Source organism: Cyclopterus lumpus, chromosome 6 (genome assembly GCF_009769545.1).
Source record: "Cyclopterus lumpus isolate fCycLum1 chromosome 6, fCycLum1.pri, whole genome shotgun sequence".
Classification (NCBI taxonomy): domain Eukaryota; kingdom Metazoa; phylum Chordata; class Actinopteri; order Perciformes; family Cyclopteridae; genus Cyclopterus; species Cyclopterus lumpus.
Genome location: NC_046971.1, coordinates 8,509,509 through 8,533,664, shown reverse-complemented (window position 1 = coordinate 8,533,664; position 24,156 = coordinate 8,509,509). Strand labels below are relative to the sequence as shown.

Sequence of the window (24,156 nt, the reverse complement as noted above, 5' to 3'; positions counted from 1 at the left end):
ACAAATATATGCAAAAGAAACATGCAAAAAAAGGTTTAGGCGATTACCTCGCCTAAAAATGCTTAGCTCCATGTGTTATTAAGACCTTGAGAGGAAACTGAAATGAAATATTTCTATAGTTCTTTGCTCTATTTTAATTTAAAGCAGTTTTGTAAGAAATAAATTGTTATAAATCTTGCATCAATTACTGTGTGCATAATTGCGTGAGAGCTCCCAATACTTAATTACATGACAAATATCAGACGACATAAAGGTGTGTTTCTCTCCTTTAACCAAAAGAGGGCGGTACTAATACATGGGTCATACATCAGTCAGCCACCTGCACTAGTGAAGATATTGCAGTAACACACATCAGGTTATTCATAGTCTTGTGCTTTAGCATTATGTCAGCATGGAAAGAAGCAGATTGTTCCCTGAAGCATTAAGAATTAGCACACAGATTTTTGTATTTGTAGTTTAGATGGAAAAAAACCCCACATTAGAACACACAGAAATAGCAATACAAATATCACATTGATGGCAGAGTACATTCATGTACGCTAAATCGCCACTTTGTCCTTTACAAGAAAATCTCAAGCTCATTTCTCTTCTTTTGGTAAAGTCTTTGGTGACAAGGACATGACCGTTGATGTCACGTTGGAAGAATGCATCATGTCTCCTCACGGAGTTTGTCCTTCTCCTTGGAGACAGCGGACCAGACCTATTCTTAACTGGGCCCGTGGACTCCGGATCTGACACACTGTGATGTCAGTGGCTTTTAATACATGTTTATTTTGGAGCGGCAGGAGTCACAGGCCAAAAAGAGGAGCATATGTTAAAGAGTGTGCTCTTTCTCACACACACACACACACACACACACACACTGGCTCCCACAGGGTGTTGAGAGGCCTTTTTAAGTAAATCCTCCTCACAAGGAGGCAGGTTCAAAATCCTCACAGATTCTGTCTGGAGCAACCTGACAATGGCCCCAAACTCAATCCCAAGTGTACATGCCGGTTGCATGTACGCCAGGCCTGAGATGGTGGAGCAGTGTGCTTTGCTCTTCATACAGTTTGCCGGTGCTGAGCTGTTCAGATTAAGCCGTCTGATTCCTTTAATGTTTTTTTTCATCCTCCTCCCCTCATCCAGGAGTTGCTTGTTGTGACCTGCACAGTCCCCGACTCGCTGCCAAGGACATCAAGCGAATGCACACATCCACACTCGCACACATTTCAGATGTTGACTCCATTCGTGATTTATCGGCAATATCTGTGAGACGACAAGGATAATTTACTCCGCTCCCTTTTCAGGATTTCAAAGTAAACAGCTCGCAGTGAAATTGATGCAGTAGGACGAGACTGGCTCATCAACTCTCACAGAACCTTTGGCCCGGAAATAAAGTGTAATTGAGTTTTTAACATGCTTCGCTTATTCTTTATAAATAACCTGGAAAATATCATACTGTACAGGAATGAAAGTTCACCATCAGCGTTGTCTGTTAAGATGAAAGCCGTTGTTCTTTTCTACTCTAAAGTGACTGGATTCTGGTGAGGTATGTGCTTATTGCTACCTCAGGCTAACAACCACAGCACCGTGGCATTTAAGCTTTTTCCTGAGGAAGTACACTTCACTTGAGACATAAAAGAAACAGTAAAATCCCCGCAGTGGGCATTAGATTCTGCTTTCATTTAAGTGTCAAAGCATTGCCTAATTCGAACAGACCCTCTGTTTATTTTGCACACTCCAGTATGTCACAGATCACCGTTGCCCTACCGGCGGCCACAGTCATTTCTGAGGATGTGGAGAATTTTACGTCCCAGGGTTGACTTCCACGATTTAATCAGGCTCTTGGTGTTGATCATCAGCCGGCCGGTCTTCCAGTCCTCATGACCAGCCACGACATATTCAGATCCTGGAGAAGAGGGAGCAAAGCATAAACCCTCCTGAATCTCAAGTCTGCTGAGAACGCCACTAAAAATCACCTTGTGTAAAAAAAAAAGATGATTATAACTATAATCATTCAGTTAAATACTGTGCTATTATGGCCGGCTTGAAATAATGTTGCCAGAAATGATTATTGTAAACATGTTAGATGTGAAACGGTCTCATAACAGAAAAGTGGCTCTAATCTTTAGGCTGTATATGTCCAGTGACCGGCAATAAGCCTGCAAGAGCAGCGACAAAGATCCTCTATTCAGCACAAAATGGCAGATTGTTCATTCAGAGTTGTCCACTGGAAGTGGCTGCAGCTGACCTGGGTTGAGGACGGGACAGGTACAGCCATGAGTGGTCCAGGACTCTGGGTAGAGGGTAACGCTTCCCCTCTGGATCTTCATCTGGGGGTTCTGGTACAAGACTTTCTTGACCTTGACCTCCACCTCTGCATGGGAGCCTTTATCGTGAGCTGACATTACCTTCCCCACCAGCACTGCCAAGGCAAAGAAATACAAAATATAATTTGCACTCCTCAAACATTTACAGATTCACATCAGTTTACTATCCATGAAAATAACTACAGATGTTCTGTAAACAGTTGTGTAAAGTCCTCTTTGGTCCTGGAGGAGCTTTTCAAGTCGAGGAAAATAACCAGTGTTGTTTTTCCTCGTCTTGGGTTTTGGAGACTGCATTTTTTTTTAAGACAACTTGCATTTGAAAGATGTGTCTAATTAAAAGATGTTGTTGAGTTGCAACATGGGAATTGTAGGAACATCTATTTACATATCCACGCTGTGGACTAAAAGTCAGATATCTTGGCCTCTGCTGCATCAATTTTGTATTTTGGTGAGGGACAACAAATGTAAACAGAAGAAAACTTGATGGAAGATATCAAGAGGAACAACTAACATTTTGAGTTTAATCATAGACATTGCCATGACGGGCTCACACTAAATTAATTAACTCCCTCTGTCAAGAGCACTTACCATAGTCATACTCTGCAGCACAGAAGAGTTTAGGGCTGCCAAGTGTAACTTCTACACATTCACATTTCTCTGGAAAAAAAAAAAGGAAACGTGATTATTAGGATTCATACAAATCATGATGTATAGATTTCAACATAAAAACAGCTGCATTTCCTCTGTGTGGGCAGTGTATTAGGTGTAATATGACCTGTGACTCACCGGAGTGGTGCAGTGCAGAGAAAAGCTCCTCTAGCCTAAAGAGTGCCATCTCACTAGTATTGCTGCTGTGTCCCATGTGGCCGGTGGCTGTATAGAAGACCTCCACGTCTGAGCTGTGCCGCAGAGGTAAAACCAGTCAGAGGCAGTGTTAATCAACCAGAATATATATATATATATATATATATATATATATATATACACACACACATATATATATATATATATATACACACACACACACACACACTTTATTTATCCCCAGGGGGGGAATTTGTTGAGTGCATTCCACCTTGACTCCATATATCACATAATTCAAGTAAACATACTTATGGATATGATATTAACTTGTGGCTCTCACCCAGAGATGCAGTCACCAGTGTAGGGGTCACAGTCCCCCGTGCAGTCACATGGACGGCAGCCATATCCGTGGAGCCCCCAGTATCCCAGCATGCAGCTGTCACAGCGGGGGCCCCCGACACCGGGCTTACAAGAGCACTCCCCACTGCGAGGGTTACAGAGAGTGCTCCCTCCTGAGAGGACGGAGCCCACAGGGTGGCAGGAACAGGCTGCAGAGGAGAGGGGGGGGGGGGGACAGAGCCATAGGGCTGCGTGTTAACATCTCTGTTTGTAGGTCAAAAGGCATGTCTGCTTTTCTGGCACAGAGCTATAAGCACTTAGTATACATTTTTGAGCCTGCATGTATGCGAGGGCCAAACACACTTGTCGAAGCACAAACAAACACGTTTAAAGGGTACACAGTGAACTCCCGTGGCAATATAAAAAGTGTACTGTATGTTATCATCCTCCTGTAACATGCAACAAGCTGGGAGTATGTACGCAACATGCTCCAAGCAGCTGCAGCGAAAACAAACAGTAGATCACTCCCTCTCTCTACGCTGTCAGACCTGCCGCCTGATGGTCCCTCGTGATGACGGATTGTTTTTTGTTTTTTTACAGACTTGCTTCATCTGTTTCCAAAAACGGCATGTTTGGTCTTAAAAATGCTTCAGCATGCCTTGTGGGGCAAAAGGGCAAGAATGGGAAAAATGTGCTCGCATGGTCCATGGGAAATTCCTCCATTGTTTGCAATTACAGTCACATTCCAAAACCGTGCGGTGTCCGTCATTCCTGCTAAGGAGCAGACTGCAGTTGTCTTACTATCTCATCACTGGGGAGGCAATGACTCAGAAAGGTGCTGAGGGAGAATTAGAGATCAATCTGCTTTAGTTTGGAGAGTCAAAAGAAAAAATGTAATCTCCATTACTGCCCTCGAAATATCAAAGACTCCCTCTCTTTATTGGAATTCTCTGCTGGCATTCATCCATAGAGAGTTATGGTTTAAGGAAGAAGAAGAAAAAAGAGCTGCACTTTGCAGAAATATATTTACCTTTGCAGGAGTCAGGGGCAGTTTTTGGTCGGCTGGGGTCTCTGAAGAAGCCCCTCTCACAGCTCTGGCAGTGACGGCCCTCTGTGTCGTGGTGGCAGTCGTCGCACACGCCGCCACTCCGCCGTCCTGTCGCTAGCCACAATCCACGGCTGAAGTGACAGCTCTTAGCGTGACCGTTACACTTGCACTCTATGTTTGGATGGACATGCACAATCAAACACAGTGAGGCGTTTTGTTCTTTGCTCGAATGAACTCTCAAAGCGCTGGAGATAGCAGTGATAACTCTTGCAGCGTAGCTAAAAAAGAGGAACCGCTCTGTTATTCATCTTGTTTGAGCGTCTAAAAAAGGTCCCGTGTGATTTATGGGACCAAATTCATTTTCAAGACGACATGCTGTGTGTCCTATTCTGCATTTGACTCTCTCGCCCCATCACTCACTCTGGCACTCATGTGGTGTCCCTATGATGCCGTTGGCAGCCTGCCAGGGTTGGTCATTGTAGAGAGGGGCACAGCGCTCGCAGTGCTCACCGGCAGTGTTGTGTCTGCAAACACACTTGCCGTGGACCTGCCGGGGCAAAGAAACATCATTGTATCTGCACGCATCTTTCAATGACTGTGTGTGTGTGTCTTTCAAGTGGCTGAAGAACAATGCTGAGAGAAAAGTGAGCACGTGTGTTACCACTCCTTGGGATTAATGTGTATTTGAGGAGTTTTCATCGTGTTCTTCTTAAACCGTTAATTGCTTTGAAATGTTGATGCAATGTGGATTTGGTAACCATTTTAAACCATTTTGGCCTGACGATGATCCGACTAAGATCGAAACGTCAGCCTTTTAAATAAATGTGCGGCCTGTCGTCAATGTGTAGGCGTTACTGTTCATTGAGCCTGATTTCCAGCAGCCTTGCACCGACATGTGATGTGTGTAATACTTCTTAACATTGCGACATACCAACATCTACATGCACAACCACAGCAGTTACACACAAGTGCAGCTTGTTCCTGCCTGTGTAGCATGTCTACACCAACTTTAGACCTTGTTGGAATCAAACAAGCTCTTCTCGTCTCCATTTACAGTAAAGAGAGTAACCCAACAGAGACTACGGGGTTGTTAAAGCATTGGGCTGAATACCATAATTAAGGTTTCCACACACTTAAACCCCTGTAAATGGTAGGTAAGCTGTGCCTAATATCCAGTCTTCACTGCAGCCTTCAGCTTCAGCGGCACATACCAGCGCACAGCTGAGTAACAAAGGAGTGGTGGGAACAAAACCCCAAACCCTGTACTCCCAATCTCACCACATAAACAAATAGCTACGAAGACGAAATAAAGCCATCGCAGACTTCAGCATGACACAACATCTCAGTAAGTGTTCACGAACAGAAGAGCAAGAGCTGTTCCAAAGTGAAGTATTGTGCACCTGCAAAGCTGTAAACTCACTAAATCCAGCTCAAAGTCGCTCACCATGTTGTTGGTCTTCTGTTGGATGGGTCGGTAGCCCCTGGCTGGTACGCAGTGGTCAGCATGTCCATTGCAAAGGCAACTGCCTTTGACAATGAAATCATAGATGGCGTAGTGGTCTGTGGGGAGGACATCACCCCCAGGATGTTTGGCCTGGCAGGGACACCGCTGGGCGCTGCAGCAGACGGACTCTGAGGTTGGTGATCATGAGCTGGTCCATGGCGGCTGGTCCATATGGATCCACTGAGTTCCAGGGCGATAAAGCTCGATAGATCACCTGAAAGATTTAAGTAGAGGAGAAAAAAACAACAATAAACAAGAAAACGGACCTTTGAGACTCTGACAGACAGACGGAAACATAAATTATATCAGTTTTTCTTTTTCTTGGTCTGCCAAATGAAGAACAGGCATCAATCTGGTTCGCCTTTCGTGCTTCTCCAAATAGCTGCTGTTCATGGAAATTCAGACTAGCTACAATATAAACATGGATGCTAAGTTTAGCTGAATGTTGATCTTTCTGATACATCCTCTGTGTTGGGATGAAAAACAAGGAAATATTTTAATTGTATGACTTTTTTTTTACATACGACTTCTTCCGACGTATATGCTATTACTTTTCGGTTACTTTTTTTGACTTAAAAAAAAAAAAAAAAAGTAGTTTTGTAAAAGTTAACAAGTTTTACTGTATAAACATTGGACTTGACAGATAGTAAGCTATAGCTCGCAAGCTAGTTCTGATGTGCAGTCTCATTACAGCAAGCCAAGAGTTTAAACTAAGTATATGATGCCTGTCGTGTTACTTTATTGAAACTCTACATTTTGGGTCTTTTGCATGTTGAGCAACAGATACACTAATTATAAAGGGTGACAGGCTTATACAAGAGAGCTGACATACAGTACCAAGACACATACTTGTTCCAAACACACTGCAATTATCAGATCAGTCAAAGCCATATATTCATTCAGGACGTTCAACCAGAGCCTCCCAATGGTGGTCCGAGGCTCCAGTGAGAGTCTCTCTCGCACGACCATCTGTGTGAATGAATGGCCTGCTCATGAATTAATCATAGCTGGTTATCTGGCCCAGACCTCACTGTGATGATGCAGCAGTTCCACAAAAAAAATGCTTTGAGAGAACATCCGAGGTAACAGGTAACATTGATATTCTAGTTGTGAATGTCAAAGCAGTTTGCAGCTTAGAAGGCTGGCCGAACAAAAAAAGGTCTCCCATAGCCCACCAGAAGAGGTCAGTTTACAAAGCAGCTGTTTGTTCAGTGGGCTGTGTGATATCGGCTTATAGTGCATTCCAGTGCCAATAAACATACTTTTCTGTGAAGTGCTGGCAGTGTGTTTTCATGTGGTCACTCTCAGATCTAAAACATTTTAATCACGTCCAGTATTTAAACCTTTTCTATGAACGACAGCAACCTCAAAGATTACAGATCATTGGCTCTCGACCCAAGTGTATTTATAGCACAGTTCCCATTTTGTGAAGATTAGGGCTGGATGGTAATTCCTATGTTAGAGTCCACAAACTTCCTGTGAAATCATATTAATATCAATTAAATGTAACTGTATAGCCCAATATCACAAATCACAAAGATTCCTTGAAGGGGCGTTACATTCAACATTCCTTGGGCTTTCGCATGGAGAAAAGTTACCCCCCTCCCCTCGCCCCAAAGTGTAAAAGATGTCATGTGTAGAATGAACAACATAAAGCAATATAACAACATAATAGAATTACAATAGCCACTATGACATAAATGACACGTGAGAGTTATAATAGCAGTAGTAGCACCAATACAGAAAAACAAATCACAATATAATCATAAGGTGTTATCGGTTTTTCAATGCCAGGGTCATGTTCATCTGCAAATGTGTTTCATTATAACACTGATGATTGTGGGGGTTGAATTAACACCTGCAACTCGGGTTGGATCTACAGGGGGGGGGGGGGGGGGGGGGGGGGGGGGGGGGGGGGGGGGGGGGGGGGGGGGGGGGGGGGGGGGGGGGGGGGGGGGGGGGGGGGGGGTACGAGTTGTCAAACATAAACAGCTTTTTAGTTGATAGCTTTCTTCTGTTTGTTATTTACCTGTAGTAGTATATGCATTTTGACTGTGAAAAACCAAGGCACTGGACTCACCTCTCCTCTGGTACAAGGGGACGCTCCTGAATACTTGGAGGTGGCAGGTTGCTCCCCCGCCTGGCGACCCCTCTACCCAGGCCAGACAGCCCCTCGCAGTCTCTGGCAAAAATACCTGAGGGCTTTCCAACGTGTGCCCCTGGTCCTGGAGCGGCTCCAGCACCATGGCAGCCGGGCGGGGTGAGCGAAACACCAGGATGAGATGGGTGAGGAGGAAGCCCGTCTCCAGGTCGAGCTGCAGCGTCTTCCTCCCTCATCCCCTCTGCGACTGCCACCAAGTGGCGGGGTAGCGGAACGAAGAGTCGCTCATGGCAGAGGGAGGGTGCGCCTGGACGGGATGGCAGAGTTGCACTTGCTGCATTTTGCTGCCGGGCGGACTCCCTGCTACGGGGCGAAGCCGTCTCTTTGAAGACGCAGTAGGCCTCCGAGAAGTTGGAGCCGCAGACCGACTGGGTGCTCAGCACTCTGCCCTGGGCCAAGTTGCCCATGCGGGGGTTGCAGGCTCGGCCGGAGCAGCGGCTCTCCACAGCCGGACCTTTGGATTTAGTCGTTCCTGGTAAGAAAAAAAGAAAAAAAAAAAAAGGTGCGTTCATTTTAATGTAAAGTCAGTGAACGCGAGGAAAGAGCTTTAGTTATACATCGGGAAATAAGGCAATTGGACTACTACAGGTGGTGAGTTCGGTTCCCGGTTCCCCCAAATGTGCTTTCTTTAAAAAGTTGTGCACTAGGCACGTGCACACAACGTTTTCCAGAATCGCACGCGTAAAGCTTGTTTGATTCATTCACATGTTCTTGAAGCGCGTGCGAAGAAGTCTCAAGACACACGCGTTGAAACTCACCGGCTGGCAGAGGAGATGATGCGCACACCGGGATAATGACGAGTAAGTCCACAGTCTCATCCTGAAGGAGTTTGTTCTCTTCTACACAAAGTCACCTGTCCTATAAATTTAGGAGCGCTTCCTCACAGTTTGATCCTGTAGTTAATAATTCAACGTGTTCCTTTCTGATGCAAAAATAATGACTTGTAATATCATTCTAATTTATTTTAGAAAGTCAAGTGACTCGAACGTGAGCTCAATCCTGTCGTCATGGTGTCCGCAATGTGGCGCTAGACTGAACTCGTATTATCTGCGCGCTCATCCTTATTGCAGCCCACGCACTGCAGGGTTCAATCTGCTGTGAGTTCATTGACATTTGGGAATATGAAGAGGTTAGCACCGCCCTCCTCTTCTTGTCTTCTCACAGTCCCCGCCCACGCTGGTTCCGAAAAATCTGACTTTTCAAAAAGAGCTAAATCTGGAGCTGGAAGACTTGTTTACCGTGCTTTCAAAGGGATGTTGTGATTATGATAAAGATTGTGACTCTTTGTCGTCATCTGCCTTCGGACTTCTTATCAGCCTCAAACAAATAGTTGCATATTTATTTTTTAGAGAAGCGTTCACTTTTTTCTTCTTCCCTGCACTCCTCAAAAAGCACCCACAATGAAAGCTGTCATCAGATTTAGAGTCCAAAAGCACTGGTCCAAAACAAATGAGAGGATTTAGATTGCCTCCACAAACCACCCAGGGAGCCGAGCGCTGGCCATCAAACATGTCATTGTGTTGCATTCCTGCCACATATCACCACTTATTTCTAACTGCCACTCACTAACCACGCTTTACCTGCCTCGCCGTCAGACAGAGAACAGCCCTTGGCCTTGAGGGGTCACACAACCCTTGACCCCAATAATCACCCTGTTGCGTGCCATTTAAAAAAAACTTTTAACAGTGATGTCACCTCATTAAGTCCAAGGACACATTTCAAGAAAAGAAGAAAAAAAAAGAATGGTCTACACGTAACTTTGCCATTTGATACCATGTAAAAGCTTAACATGTGGCGCAGACTGCCTAAGACAGGACAGGCTGATGAGGATGAGGTCACTGTGAACACGGTCTGTCTTATGAATCATCCTCTCATTGAGTGTATATGTTAAAGCAGAAGAATGGGGGTCATGGGCATTCTCAGCCTCTTCCCTACGACATCCCAGATCAGGACATTCCTTGAATACTGCTACTCTCGTCACAGTGACGGGTCTCCTCTCTTTAAAGGGGACAGGGTTCATGCCTGCGTGTTTATAGATTTGCATGGGTTATTTCGCTTGTCTCCCGATTATCCGCCGGGGCGAGGGGGTGATGCACCTTGAGCGGTACTCTTTGTACATCACTTGCATGTTTTTCAATCCTCAAATCCCAGGAGTCCCCGTGAAGAATGCTGCAGAGGAAGGATGTCTAATGCCGGCCAGTGTGCAGTGTATTCCTCTGGCAGGATGAAAGCAACATGTACGTGACAAAAAAAAAAAAGATCCTTTACTCTCTTTAAATCCAGTTGTTTGTCATTTTTTTTAAAGTTGTGTAACAGAGTTTTACGATTAAACAGCCACTGGCTCGTGTTTCTATGTGGGAGTGCTGCAGAAATGGTCAGTTATGATAACGTTAGGCAGGGGTTAGTTCAATAACATGTGAAATATTGGGAGCAAATACTCTTCTCGTGTTAAAATACCTCCCTGCGTGATAACCGTCTGGTGCAGGACCTCCGCAGCCAACAGTGCTGCTGTGACATTGTCATCTAATTGCCCAATAAGATGATAGACGTGAGGCCGTTCCACCACCGCTGGCCTGCTTTATTTCCAGACTGTAAAAGGATATAGTGCCCCCCCCCCGCCCCCTCCTCAAGCTGCCATGTCACCTAGTACCTTAAGCTCACTGAACCGTCTCAACCCTTGCAAGTCATCTGCCTACTCTCCTGTAAAAGCCAGACAAAAAGCCAGACATGCTCCAGGCCAGGAGGGTATAGGTGCCTTGCCCACAGGCTCCAAACACCTTCTGTCACTGCTTTTCCATGCGCTTCATTCCATGTTGACGACGTTTATCGCTGCTATCTGTCTGCCTGTTCCTAGCCATAACATTCTCCACACACACAGTTTTATCAGATGGTTTGATCTGAAATGACAACAAAAATTGAAACAGGGTCTGCGTTCTGTAAATATTAGTTCCTGAAATGCAACTCTTCCCACGATGAGATCATTTGGCATTCACAGTGTTAGTTACATTATTTATATGATAACAGTTGAACGGCTCTTGATACTTCTTAGCGCAAAGGCCTCCACAAACATTCCCCTCACCGCCTCAACCCCTACTCCATCCAGACACTTCAGGAAGTTTATACTCTTATGTTTCACGGCACCTTTCGACGCACTCACACAGGAAAGACTCAACAGATGACCGAGCACCAGCCTGGTTTTGAGAGCGCATACAGAAACAGGGGAAACGTGGGAGTTTCACCTTCATGAAAGACAGGCAGGCGAATGTGTCCCAGTTAATATTTTTGTGTGATGGGAGCGTAACGGAAAACCCACAGTGGGTTAAAGTGAACCTGTGTAATGTCATCTGCCACAGGGCATGAATAAAAGGACAAATAAGACGTACAGTAGCACGAACAGGGGGAGAGGAAACAGACATTGTAGAAACCACAGGTGTGAGTTCCTGTATCCGACAGGTGATGGCTGAAAAAGCAGATCTCACTTGTATCATCACTATTGGTGGAGCCCCACCAACACAAGTGAAATACATTTTCACTTGCTAGTTGTGTTACACAGTAAAAGCTCTTTTGACATTTATTAACACACACAAGGTTCTGTCATTTCCCGTCGGCACAAATGTATACAATAAAAAGAGCTACAGTACACTAATCTTTTGAAAAAATACTTATGGTGTATACTTTATGGAGTTGGCACGTGACATTGAAATGGGACACATGATGTGGCCGGCACAACGTCAGAGTGTTGTGAGTGTTTGATCTTCATTGTGCAGGGCTCATTAGGAAATGCCCATGCAAGACAGCCCATAAAGAAAACAGTTTTCCATTGTACTCAGTGTGGTGCAATGCAAAGCACTGAGGGCATAAATCTTTCAAAGGGCCTCATGGGTCACATGGGTTGGCCCATGAGGATGTGACAGACATGGCGACCTTGGGAAGCAGATTGAAGACCGCTGGCAGATGTTAATCATGAGGATGCCTTCGGGCCGTTCCCAGCTTAAACTTTGCTCGGAGAAAATAGCTCCATTACGGAGAGAAAATTCCACCTCTAATGTTCCATTTTCTTCCAGTATTTACTGCTCTGAAACGCACTTTAACGGAGAAAAAAACAACCCATAAAACATTGGAAAAGTGGTGCTAGATTGAGGATAAACATGAAGTTTGTCTTGCGAAGCCGTCTATTAGCGGTTATGATTGATGGTCACATGTCTTGAAGACCCACCTTTTAGACCTTTCATTACCTCAGGCGGGTGAGGTTAAGTAGCTCCCCGTGGATTCTCACTTGAGGGGCAGACAGGATGATAATCTCACGAAGGGATGGAGAAGATTGGAACCTGCTTCGCTATGAGAGGAATGTCGGCCGCCTCACAGATCTGCTTTAGGCTGCATGTCTGTTGTTGTAATGCACTGTATGTTGAAGCAGCTACACATGTAACACGCACGCCTCTCCGTCCGACAGGTCGGGACAAGATGATATGTTTTCATTTTGGCTGACAGCAACCATTTCTCTTTAACATTACAAGCCTTTAATAAACCTTCGCTGAAAGCAATTATCGTTGTCACTTTTCTGCTCTACGCTCACTGATTTTCAGTTTACATCTCAATGACCCTCTCTCATTAGGATCCTTTAAAAGGTCAATGTAGAAATACCGAAATGCAGAAATACTACAAGTGAAAGACACAAGTATGCATATGTTCTCAGGAAAAGACATATATTAAGTATACAAAGCAAAATAAATCATAATACAAAATATTAATTGTGTCCTTCATTCCTTTAGAATGTTATATTATTGTATTAGATTATTATATTATCAATGGGTAAGAAACATTGTAATGTAGCTGCGGGATTTTAACAATTTTGTATACTGGTGGGTGTCACTCAATGCATCATATGTTTTATAAAATTATGTTTCATGAATGTCTGCAAAGTAACAATCTACTCAAGTCCTCAAATAAATGTTCTGGGGTAAAACATACAATATTTCCTTCTGAAATATAGTGAAGTAGAAGCAGGAAGTGGAAGGACATATAAATATTCACATAAAGTAGAGCACTGTACCTCTTCTGTTACTGATACTAATATCTTCTGAGAATGTACTTCCCCCCTCTTGTGAATGGGTTTAGTTAGACGGGCTGTGTGGAATAGTTTAAACTTGTATGTTTAAATTTAATGTCCCCTTGCAGGATTAAAGTATCCGTTCTTACTTGTCTTCTTGTTTCAGTTTATGAATTCTGAGATCATAGTCAAACTAACAGCAATCATGATCTGTCAATTTGACACGGGAGCATAAGAGGATTGTGATACAACATTACAATGCAATCATCTGTCCTGATACTCAACTAATACTCAAACCCTGGACAAGATCCCAAAGTGAAGCACACACTCTGCACTTCAGATGAACTGAACTGGAGGATTTTAACTGATCCCACATTTAATTCTCAAGAAAGTAATTATATATCTCAGTAGGGGCAGTGATTAAAGGAGAAAATAGGGGGATGTTGCCACCTAGTGGTATACATTGGGATTTTGTTTTATCTTTTTCAATGAAGCTACTCCATTTAGGAACAATGCAGCAATATGGGTGCCGTGCAGGAAGTACAATGTATTTGCTGGACTACAGTTATGACATTATTCATAAATACAAATAATGTTGGTGTTTCAGACAAATTAAGAAATGGCAAGTCATCCTCCTCTAATCACTGTGATATCTATCACACCTGTGTGTGTGTCTGGGTACAGGGAAACAAACGGTAAGGTCACGTGTGGGTGGCGGTTGGTTTATTAGTTTTCCTATCTTTTGCGGAGTCTTCGTTTAAATTAGGATGTGCGATTATACCCACACGTGTTGTTGCAAAACGCGGTGCGTAGTTGTACCTTAAGATTAACGGAAACTAACCGCAGTTTGACGTTAGCCGCTACTTCAACGGTTACTTTAGTAATTAGCATTAATGTCCGTGTGCAATTTGAAGGGTTTAGTTTAAATCCTGGCGACAGACGCCCAGTTTATTTCTTCCAAGAGAGTTTCAGTCGACGTCGTGGCATCGTGATATTTGACTTCAGCATTTGATCGTAGTGAACTGTCCCTTCGATAGCTCAGTTGGTAGAGCGGAGGACTGTAGTGGCTCACAGCTGAAATCCTTAGGTCGCTGGTTCAAATCCGGCTCGAAGGAGACCATTTTTTTTTCTCAATATTTTGTACGTACATTTGTAGCGTAAACAGTTGTAAGTTGTTTCTGCGATTACTTATAGTTCCTTAGGTTAGCTTATTTTTCTTCTTGTTAAACTTAAAGTAGGTAGAAAGTGATTTTTTTTATTTTATTTAGTTTATTTAGTTGTGAGTAACGTTACCCATAAAACATGGGGCTAACTGAAAATGATATAGCCTCATACGGTTTTTAACGTTACGTCAAATGTTAATAATTTGTAATATCATAACTACAACAACTATACATGTTTTATAAAGTTTGTATTGTGTTCTTCCAAACATCTACGACCTTTTTATATGGGGTTATTGGTTTATTTATATATTGATTAGATGGATGAATGGATGTTTTGCCACAATCTCAGGTTTGGTATTCCGTCTGAGAGCATTTAGATATAAATTACTGTAAATTAGGCCGCACAAATGTTTGCTTAAACACTTTTAATACGGGTCTTAACTGTAGGCAATGATATTGGAAATGTTTTTATTCTGATGTTACCTTTTTATATGTTTGCATGTAACAGTGTAGTTTATAGCCTGTAGAAAAACCTTTTGCCTTTCATGCATTGTCAACGTTGGTTCATTCAAGTTTAAAACCTAATTTCAGCTGTTCTTGTTTGAGGATATGTGTTTGGAAAAGGCTAAGATTGCAGCAAATGAACTTGTTAAGGACAAAATGACAAAGTCTTTATTGTAAATTGTAGCTATTTCTGGGCACAACATACTTCTGCCCCTGTGCTACTATCTGTTAACCTTATGTTTACCATGTTTACCAATCATGCTTTTGCACTTTATCTTCCTCAGGTTTTTCACCACAGTACCTCAAGGTGGCAGAGTGGCTTATCCGTCTGGGCAGGTAGGTGTTGTGTATCTGGACCCGGAAGCTTACGTGACACTTACTTCCCTGAGGTTCAGCACACAAAAGCAGTGTGGATGTAAACCCAATAACGCAATCCTGTCTGTTTACTGGTTTGTTCACGCTCACCTAAATAAGAAATATATTTATACATTGGCTTGCTATGCTTTATTCCTATGGGGTTTTGTTTGCAATCCCTTTTCATATCATGTAGCTGCACAGCGTTTTACATTTTGAACTATTGCCAACCCCTTTTTATAGGTCTTCTCTATTTTATGATCTTATTTCACATAGGTTTCCTATGGTAAAATTACCCAGTGGTGGAAAAAAAGAAGCATTACTGCTCTGTGAAAATATTACAAATATACAAAATCATCTGCAAAATATACCTGAAGTAAAAGTACTTGTTGGGAAGAATGGTTGCTTTAAGGGAGTATTAGAATAAGTCAAATATTTCCCTTTGAAATGTTGTGGAATGGCAAAAAAAATGTAACAAAAGTGAAGAGCATTGAATTTATACTCGAGTGCAGTACTTGATTAAACATATAAAGATAATATCAGTGGTGGAAAGTAACATTTAAATATATACTGCTATTGCAACTAATACTTTCAGTATACTTCTCCCACAACTACTACTAAAAGTAATCTTGACATACTGTAATAACAAACCAGAAATACGTTAGTGTATTAATAAGTAAAGCCATTTCTCTGTCAACCACCTAAATGCCAATAGTCCAGAAAGGAGGAATTGCATAATCATACAAATCGTTAAAGAATGCAGCTTTTTAAACTTTTATTGTTGCGTTGTCTAAGATGGAAATGTACAGATGACAATCATTTTAGATTACACATAATTCCATCAGGACAGAAAGCCTTTAATCATAGTAATGTTTGTTTTTACATCATTAAAACTATTTGATGTGAAAATGGTGCAGTTAATGAGGTAGTCATGTGGCAATAACTCAATTAGGCACATTTTAAATGAACAACAAAGGTTTATATAAATACAACTCTAGTGTGGTGTAGTGAGATATATATATATATATATATATATATATATATATATATATATATATAATGTGTTCAACACCCAATAATTACTAGAGAAATACTCAATTCTTAAATGATCAAATATGCTCATGGAATAAAAATGTTAGATATCAAGTAAGAGTTTAGTTTAAAAGGGTCAAAACAACATTGGCTCCTCAAATCAATCTTTGTAAAAAATCACATTAATGGATGCTCTTAATTCTAGTCATCGGCCATGTTCACTCAAGGCGAACACGTTTCCTCGGCGCTGCCGGAGAGTCCAGAGAGAAGGCCGTAGGAGAGACGGGACGGGACTCAGGGATGTACTCCGTCTTATACTTGTCAATGTAAGGTTTGGCCACATTCCACACCTGAGTTGAAAAATATAAACATATTGAAAATCAAATGTTGTCCATTTCCATCCCAGTGGACCTTATATGTGCATGCGTAGGAAGCAATGTTCATTTTAACTGCGGCTGTGAAATGTGTCACTTGCCTTCTGGTCAAGTAGAAGACGGTGAACAGCTTCAATGTCTGGAGACATGAATCTGTCTTTAATCCACGGTCTGGTCATGGCAGAACAGTTAACAGTCAGAAGTGGAACAGTGGATAAATATTAACTATCCTGTACATAATTTCAGTGGACTTAAAAGTTGTGAACCTTGGTCACATCTGTTTGACTTACTTGACCACACTGCGCACAAGTTCATAGACCTTCTCCAATGGAGTCGTGGTACGAAGTGGGCGGAGGAACTCAATGCCCTGACAGGCTGCCAACAGCTCTATGGCGAGAACTGATGAAACAAAAATTAGATTTGACAATTTCATAATCACATATTGAGTTAATTCATAAAAGAATAGTATATTATAAAATATCTTTTTAAGTGTGTCATCTTTTTGTGGTCATAAAATGAAAACATTACACAACATCTGATCTGTGTTGAATGCCGATCCTGTGTTTTGCAGTGAGGTTGCTGGAGCCAGCATTGCACACTGACCACAGTAGAGTGGATCATACAGCGTGAGGCACTGGACGTTGAATTATGTCGCACCATCATTTGACAAATGTGGCTTTAGAAAGACTTCACCGCTCCTTTTGGATTTAGTTCTAAATGTTCTGATCTGTCTTCCTTAAGGAGAGATTGTGGAGCCCGTTGAAGGTACTTCAGTTCATCCAATCCTTGAATTTGTATGTCAATTGTAATTTTATATTTTTTGAAAAATCATAAGAGAATTTCATGTAAGTTACATGTCCATGTATATCAGCCACTGAACAAACAAAAAACTCGATACACTAAACTACACTTTTGTTAAAATTCAGAATTAGCTGTTAATTTAAGCTTTTCAGTCTATTCCAACACAACATTGTATCTTATCGTTTTCTTGTGATTATATATTTTTACTCAACAAAAAATTAAGAGAATTATATCTAGAGAGGCATTGATTTAACCTGTAGTTTTGCAGTTAATCACTATAACCACTTGATGAGCTTTCATTTACAAGCATGCAAATATTTGTTCATGCACTTTTATCCACAGTTGGTTTAACACTGCAATGATTTTCAATGCTGTTTATTACCTTTTGCACTTTTTTGTGGCAGAGGCACCAGAAACTGGACGTAGCTGCTTATTACTTTTTTCATTTGTTTTATTTATTTATTGATGGAAATTGGTGGTATACAGAAAGTAAATTGGGAGGCATTAATGGTACAATCTCCATGTTTTTTCTTTTGCTTGTTACTTTTGAAGCATACTTAAAAGACCATTGAACGTCATACAACTGAACTATGCAGCAGCTTGTGTAACTTATTTTGTTATCACTTTAAAGTTAGTCATTTATGCTGTGTGTCAGTCATTTAGTTTATTTGATGCCAGCGGAAAGAACTTCTCTGAAGTCCATGGTACTTACATTAGATTTAATTGTATTTTGTTAATGTAATTGCTGTGTTTAGCATTGGCCCCCTTATCTGGGCCTTATAATTACTGTAATAGGATGTTTAAATATTAATAGCAATAATTGTTACCTTGCTCCACATGCTCCACAACCCTCAGGGCCTTCCTCGCAGCCCAGCCTCCCATGGACACATGGTCCTCTGTGGCAGCGCTGGTGGATAAGGAGTCCACAGACGATGGATGACACAAAACTTTATTCTCTGAAACTAGACCGTGTAAAAACAGAGATTAGTGTTAAAGTTCATGCTAAAACGGGATGTAAATACAAATTGATACGATAAAAGCAGTTTTTAAAATAACGCACGATATATATTTTTGTGAATTATTCTACCTGAAATTCATCAGTCAATATTAAAACCTATTTAATTCAACCGACAGCTGTTTTAATCAACATAAAGTAACACATAATTCACATTCACTGATGCTTAATTTGAGTGTATCTTTTTGCGCACTAACCCAAGGAAGCAGCGGTGCAATGAGCGATCATGAAGCCTGAGTTGAGTCCTCCCTCATTGACGAGGAAGGCAGGCAGCTCGCTCAGTGACGGGTTACACAACCTTTCGATCCTCCTCTCACTGATTGAGGCCAGCTCGTGGACTGCAATGGCTAGAAAGTCCAGAGCCTTAAAGAAAGGAAAAGGCAATAAGAGATGATAACAAAGTACAACAAATACCTAAATTAAACAATGTTATACGAGTCACGGACATATATACCTTAGCTGGGTATTCGCCATGGAAATTCCCACCTGAAATGGTCTCCCCTCTTTCTGCAAATACCATCTTGTATGGCCGTTAAGAAAAACAAATCTACCTTGAAATCAAATAACAAATCCAACTTTGTGGCAGAACCTAGAATTTGTGGTTGAACCACTTTACAGTTTTGAGTGCAGAGACAAAAGTGACACGTCCAGAATCACGTAGCGGTCTAGTTTTTTCATCTTGATGCCGGAGAAGGATACAGGATTGTCAGTGGCACTGTTGATTTCTGTATTGATAATGTTCTGGACAAATGTTATTGTGTCATTGGTGACTCCATGAACCTGTGTACAGAAACAAAAAGGTATGCTCAGAAACGACTCAACACTTTAAGCACAGTCCTACTCCAATTTTTTTTTTAAAGATCTGAATGCCCTGCTTCACTCATTGGCTCTACCACAAAAGAATCCACCACTTTTTTTCCTTTTCCAAATTGAGCGTGTAATGATTGAGGGTGTAGTGATTGTAAAATCCTCCAGCGAAACTTGTGATATTGGGATGTTTAAATAAACTTGAGGTTACCTGAGGACAGCATCGCATGGTGTAGGCATCCTGGACTCTGTCACAGAACCTGTGGCTCTCTAGAAAAACATACCAATACCAGATGACATAAAGTACTACATGTGTTAGAGTTCAATGCAGCCATATTACCAAAAGCTATACTTTATTAATCCATTTGGGGAGATACACCCTCTCCATTTAAACCATTCTAAATATTTACGAGCTGTGGGCTGCCACAGTGGAGTGTTCCAGCTCTAAAACTGCTGCTTTGCACAGTGGTAGAACATATTCCCCACAGATGTTTGTACTTTGGTTGGGAGGAAACTCCCACCAATATGGTATTACGGTCACATGCAAACTCTACTCACTGTTCAAGCCATAGATGGGTTTGAACCCAGGACACACATCTTGCTGTGAGGAAACCATGCTACCCAGATATTACATGTATTACAATAACTTGGTGCGACGATTATATAACGTTGTCCTTCTTGTCTGTTTTTAAAATACGGGCCTGTCCTCTGACCTGCAATCTGGGATGGATGGTGATCAGAGTCCAGCAGCGAGCGGAAGCGTTGGGCCACCTCAATCTGTCCGGGATGGGGCCGCAGTAAATGAATGTCTGCAGGATGAGACGGGCAAATGAGGAACGATGGAACAGACGCAGCATCTTGGAGTTTGAGGTAAGTATTTATTTGTCTTCACCACCACTGTGTCTTCTCACCACTGTCAAAGGCCTTGGTGGTTCCCTTTAGCACCTCCAGGGTCAGAGCAGCAATGATGTCGGCCTGCCGAGCTATCGCCTGGGCTCGCTCCACGGCCTCGGCCCCCAGGGAGGTGATCATTTGGGTCCCGTTGATCAAAGCAAGACCCTGAGAGGGAAATACTGGGAGTGAGATGTACATTGTTTCCACTTTTAAGAAGCCAGTGGCAGAATGCAACGCAGTCTGCACTCTATTGTGTTATAATTACAATTATAAACATTATTAGTGTTAGTCTGTACCTGAGGAGAAACCACAATGCATTCCCAGTGAACCCAGGGACAGGTTCTTTAGTGCAGGCAAATCAAATATGAGAGCGTGGTTGGTTTTAAACTTTACCTCTTTAGGTCTTAGTGATATTGGCTTTAGTCCATGGGCCTCGAGGACCTGGCCAGAGATGAAAGGATAAAAAAAACATGTAAAAGTTCAAGGGTCATGAAAAAGCAAACATGTTTTCCTAGTGGACCTTGCTACCCATCACCTTTACAAGCAGAGGGCCCATTTCCTGCAGCATTAAGCAAGTTCTGTTGTACAACCGTGGAAAAGTAATTATGACAGTTATATCTGTACGATCTTACATATTTGGCATCTGCCCATCCGCTCTTGGGAGACCACATCTTCCCCTCTCCCATCAGCCCCAGGGCCAGGTGAGAAAGGGGTGCTAGGTCTCCACTTGCACCAACCGTTCCCTTCTCTGGGACAAAGGAGAGGCAGGAAGCTGCGGGGTCAGAGTGAGTTGGAGATGAAGGTTAGTCATTTCACAGTCCGCTTGTGATCCCGAAAAAAAAAAGTTGGCAGCAATCAACTGAAGCTGATATCCCCGGTCTGATAATATATAGTGAGGCTGATGGCTGACCGTTGAAGGCTTGGATCATGGCATGAAGGGTTTCCGGAGAAATTCCGCTGTACCCTTTGGCCAGAACATTGATCCTCAGAGCGAGAAGCATGCGGGTCCTTTCTGGGCTTAGTGGGTTTCCCACACCTGTACACCACAGCATAACATTGGTGGTTTAAATACAGCAACACCTAAAGCACTTTGTCAGGAGCACTGAATATGTTGAGATTTTAAGTTCTAGACTAATAATCGAGCTTTACAAAGAGCTTTATTACCTGCCGAGTGTGACCGCACCAGGTTTTCCTGCAGCTCCCTGAGGAACAATCACACATCAGCACAACAAAAAATCTCATTCTCCAAAAGAAGATCTAACATTGTCAAAGTAAACGAACTGTAAAATATAGTCTTTACTTGAGCTTGCTGACAGGAATGACTGTTCGGGCAAATTTGCCAAAACCTGTTGTGATTCCATAGACAACTGGAGGAACAGAGAGAGAGAGAGATAACTTGATGCACTTCATGAAATACCGTATTTTATCAGAAGCTTATTAACAGTTAGATCAATGCATTTAAAGTATTCATTCTACCTTTGTTTTCCTTGACAATGCGGTCCAAAAGCTCTCTGGATTTCACAACTTTTCTGTCTGCCTCCGGAGTCACCTGAAAATGTTGACAAATGGAATTGTTACATTAAGTCAAAGATTTTTAAAAAGTCAAAGATTACACAGACTAGCCATGATGGCACAATGTGTTGATCATTACCTTTATCTTGTAGAGTCCTCTTCCTAAGTTGACCAGATCTGTCGATGTCAGGCTGTTACCATCCAAGGAAATATACTGCACAAGTAGCAACAAGTTACAGTAGTCAGTAAAATAGCATATCACTTTTAGTACCAGAACATGAGTAATATATAGACTTACCTCTGCGGGTTCTTTGTATGCTGCTGTGCTATTTCACATAGTAATTAAGGATAACGTCCAATACAATGTTGCACAATACTGTATCTTATTGCATACATTTTAAAAGAAAAAAATAGATGGTATCTTTTTAAATGTAGAACTGATATGTATTGTATTCTGTCAAAGGTCAAGGCTACCCACAGTTGGAAATAATGTACTTGTATTACCTCAAATCTGATTTAAGAAAATATATTATGTATACCAACTTCACTGCACAAGGATACAGATGAGAAACTCCAGGCTCATACGGGATAAAGTCAGGAGACATGGTGTCGCCTTCAATAGCTGTAAGTAAAGGACATTAATAACACACATTGTACACATTTACTCTTGGTAAATTAATGTAACATCGAGGCTACATGTAATGTCTCGTATCGTCGTTAAATGCACAATTACGCACAATAAGTGACAACACTGTCATAACAATCTTATTAAGTGATTTCTCATATATGCATACGGTCTTTACCAAGCTCGACAAAGTCATTATCCTCCAGCACATCCTCGATGGTGTCATCCGCGTCCAACAAACTCAAACCCTGGCACCTGCGCACGACAAAACGAGTGTCGTGGAGAGCCGTGATGCCGCCGTTGTCTGGTTTGTTCTTCATGTAACGTTTAAGCGCCTCCAGTCCGAGCCACCGGATGGTGTTGGTGGTGTCCCGGCAGGGCACCGCCAGCCACTCATCTCGGATATGGACCGTAAAACCAGGCATTGCGCTTCGGCGGGTCTCTTGCTGCAGTGAGCGCTGCTCGCTGCTCCGGGAGGGACCACGTTCAGCGCCCTCAAGTCCAGCCGCCAATCAGACGCGCCGCTCGGGGGCCACGCCTCGCCGGTGTCACACCTCTGGAGACCATTGACCTCCACAGGTTAGTCGCAGAGATGTTTCGACCAATCGACCCAAACGCGTTCACGTGATTTAACCACAAAAACAGGCTTTCATGTGTTTAAGGAGCCAAACGTGACGTGATCGGCTGCCTGTTTTCTAGTTGACTGGTGCAGCCAATGTTCCTTAAAGTGGAACCACCGAACCTATTGTTTGAAAACAAAATCAAGTGTATGATGGCTTCATTTGCTCTCAGACATTGTGGGTGTATGTGAACGTTACAGGAGGCGCACAAGCATGTGTAACTCAGTTTGTTGATTCATGTTAGTGATGACTTGTTATCTGCAACGGTTAACGTGCATCATCAACATATCACAATCTACACAATTTAGTTTAATTTAACTCTATTGGAATAAAAGGAATTCTTCCCAAATTTAGTTGGATATCTGTAACATTTTATAACTTCAGATCCTCTGATGTGTGTGTAGCATTACCGCTGGTCTCTGGAGAGGCCATATTCTCATTTTACAAGCTTATGGACTGACGACCAAAGAGTTTATCTATTCAGTTCAAATGGCAAAAGCTCATATTTAACAAATACAACCTGTGGGGCCTAATGCAATGCTACCAAAACTATTTAAATCGATATGCATAAAAGTTCATGTTTCTGTGTTGTCCCACAGGGCAAAGTGGTCAAAGGTGTACACCAGGTATTTGTGTATATCACCGGTTCAATGCCAGATGCTTTTGTTGCATGTCAGCCCCCTTTGTTCTTTATATTGTTCCTAATATCAAATAAAGGCAAAAATGCCTATTAAAAACTTTAAATATAAATGTGACATCTCAATTATAGTGCTTCTGTCCTGCAGTAACCAAAAAAATGGTCTATAGACATGCAACAACTAAAGGGGATTTATTCTGTCATTGTTTGACATTTCATATAAATAGGACAATCACCAGTCATTGTTCATTTTGACAAACTATTCAAAATAGTTTGTCAAAATAAATACAATTCCACCTTTAGTTATACTTTGACGATTCATAATCCAAAATATAAATCAACTTATCAATTACGGTGTATTATTATAGACTGAGCTATTCAGCAGTATAAAGTAATTAAGATTATAAGAGTATCCTATACCTTTACCAGCTACAACGTTAAAGTTATACTTTCAAGTATGTTTTGATGCCTCATACTGTTGTACTTTTACTTGAGTACGGTTTTGAATGCAATAATCGAACTGGCAACCGAGTATATTTACAATGTAATACTACCACTTGTACGAAGTAGAAGATCTGAATACATCTTCTATCATCGCGG

General features: G+C 42.0%; 2 protein-coding genes and 1 non-coding gene across 3 annotated transcripts; 1 reads left to right on the top strand and 2 right to left on the bottom strand.

Annotated features, from left to right (window-relative positions):
• Positions 1 to 74: 74 nt before the first annotated feature.
• LOC117732852 (netrin-4-like) lies at positions 75 to 9,165 on the bottom strand. Its single transcript, XM_034536059.1, is given in 15 exon segments — positions 75 to 1,891; positions 2,234 to 2,407; positions 2,901 to 2,969; positions 3,099 to 3,211; positions 3,457 to 3,664; positions 4,486 to 4,674; positions 4,924 to 5,050; positions 5,948 to 6,115; positions 6,117 to 6,221; positions 8,088 to 8,129; positions 8,131 to 8,420; positions 8,423 to 8,458; positions 8,461 to 8,640; positions 8,927 to 8,971; positions 8,974 to 9,165. Coding segments are annotated over 15 exon segments (1,902 nt in total). The 5' UTR covers positions 8,987 to 9,165; the 3' UTR covers positions 75 to 1,748.
• A 5,080-nt stretch (positions 9,166 to 14,245) lies between these two features.
• trnay-gua lies at positions 14,246 to 14,333 on the top strand. Its single transcript is given in 2 exon segments — positions 14,246 to 14,282; positions 14,298 to 14,333. It is a non-coding gene; the product is annotated as a tRNA-Tyr (tRNA).
• A 1,666-nt stretch (positions 14,334 to 15,999) lies between these two features.
• hal (histidine ammonia-lyase) lies at positions 16,000 to 22,818 on the bottom strand. Its single transcript, XM_034535997.1, has 20 exons — positions 22,478 to 22,818; positions 22,236 to 22,296; positions 21,973 to 22,000; positions 21,814 to 21,888; positions 21,639 to 21,711; positions 21,463 to 21,529; positions 21,327 to 21,364; positions 21,073 to 21,198; positions 20,795 to 20,934; positions 20,556 to 20,603; positions 20,180 to 20,327; positions 19,982 to 20,077; positions 19,480 to 19,538; positions 19,161 to 19,241; positions 18,916 to 18,981; positions 18,659 to 18,824; positions 18,274 to 18,408; positions 16,936 to 17,044; positions 16,747 to 16,816; positions 16,000 to 16,621 (listed from the first exon to the last, which is right to left on the bottom strand). Exons 1-20 carry the CDS (start codon positions 22,722 to 22,724, stop codon positions 16,490 to 16,492), a joined length of 1,965 nt encoding a protein of 654 aa, XP_034391888.1. The 5' UTR covers positions 22,725 to 22,818; the 3' UTR covers positions 16,000 to 16,489.
• Between the last annotated feature and the right edge of the window lie 1,338 nt (positions 22,819 to 24,156).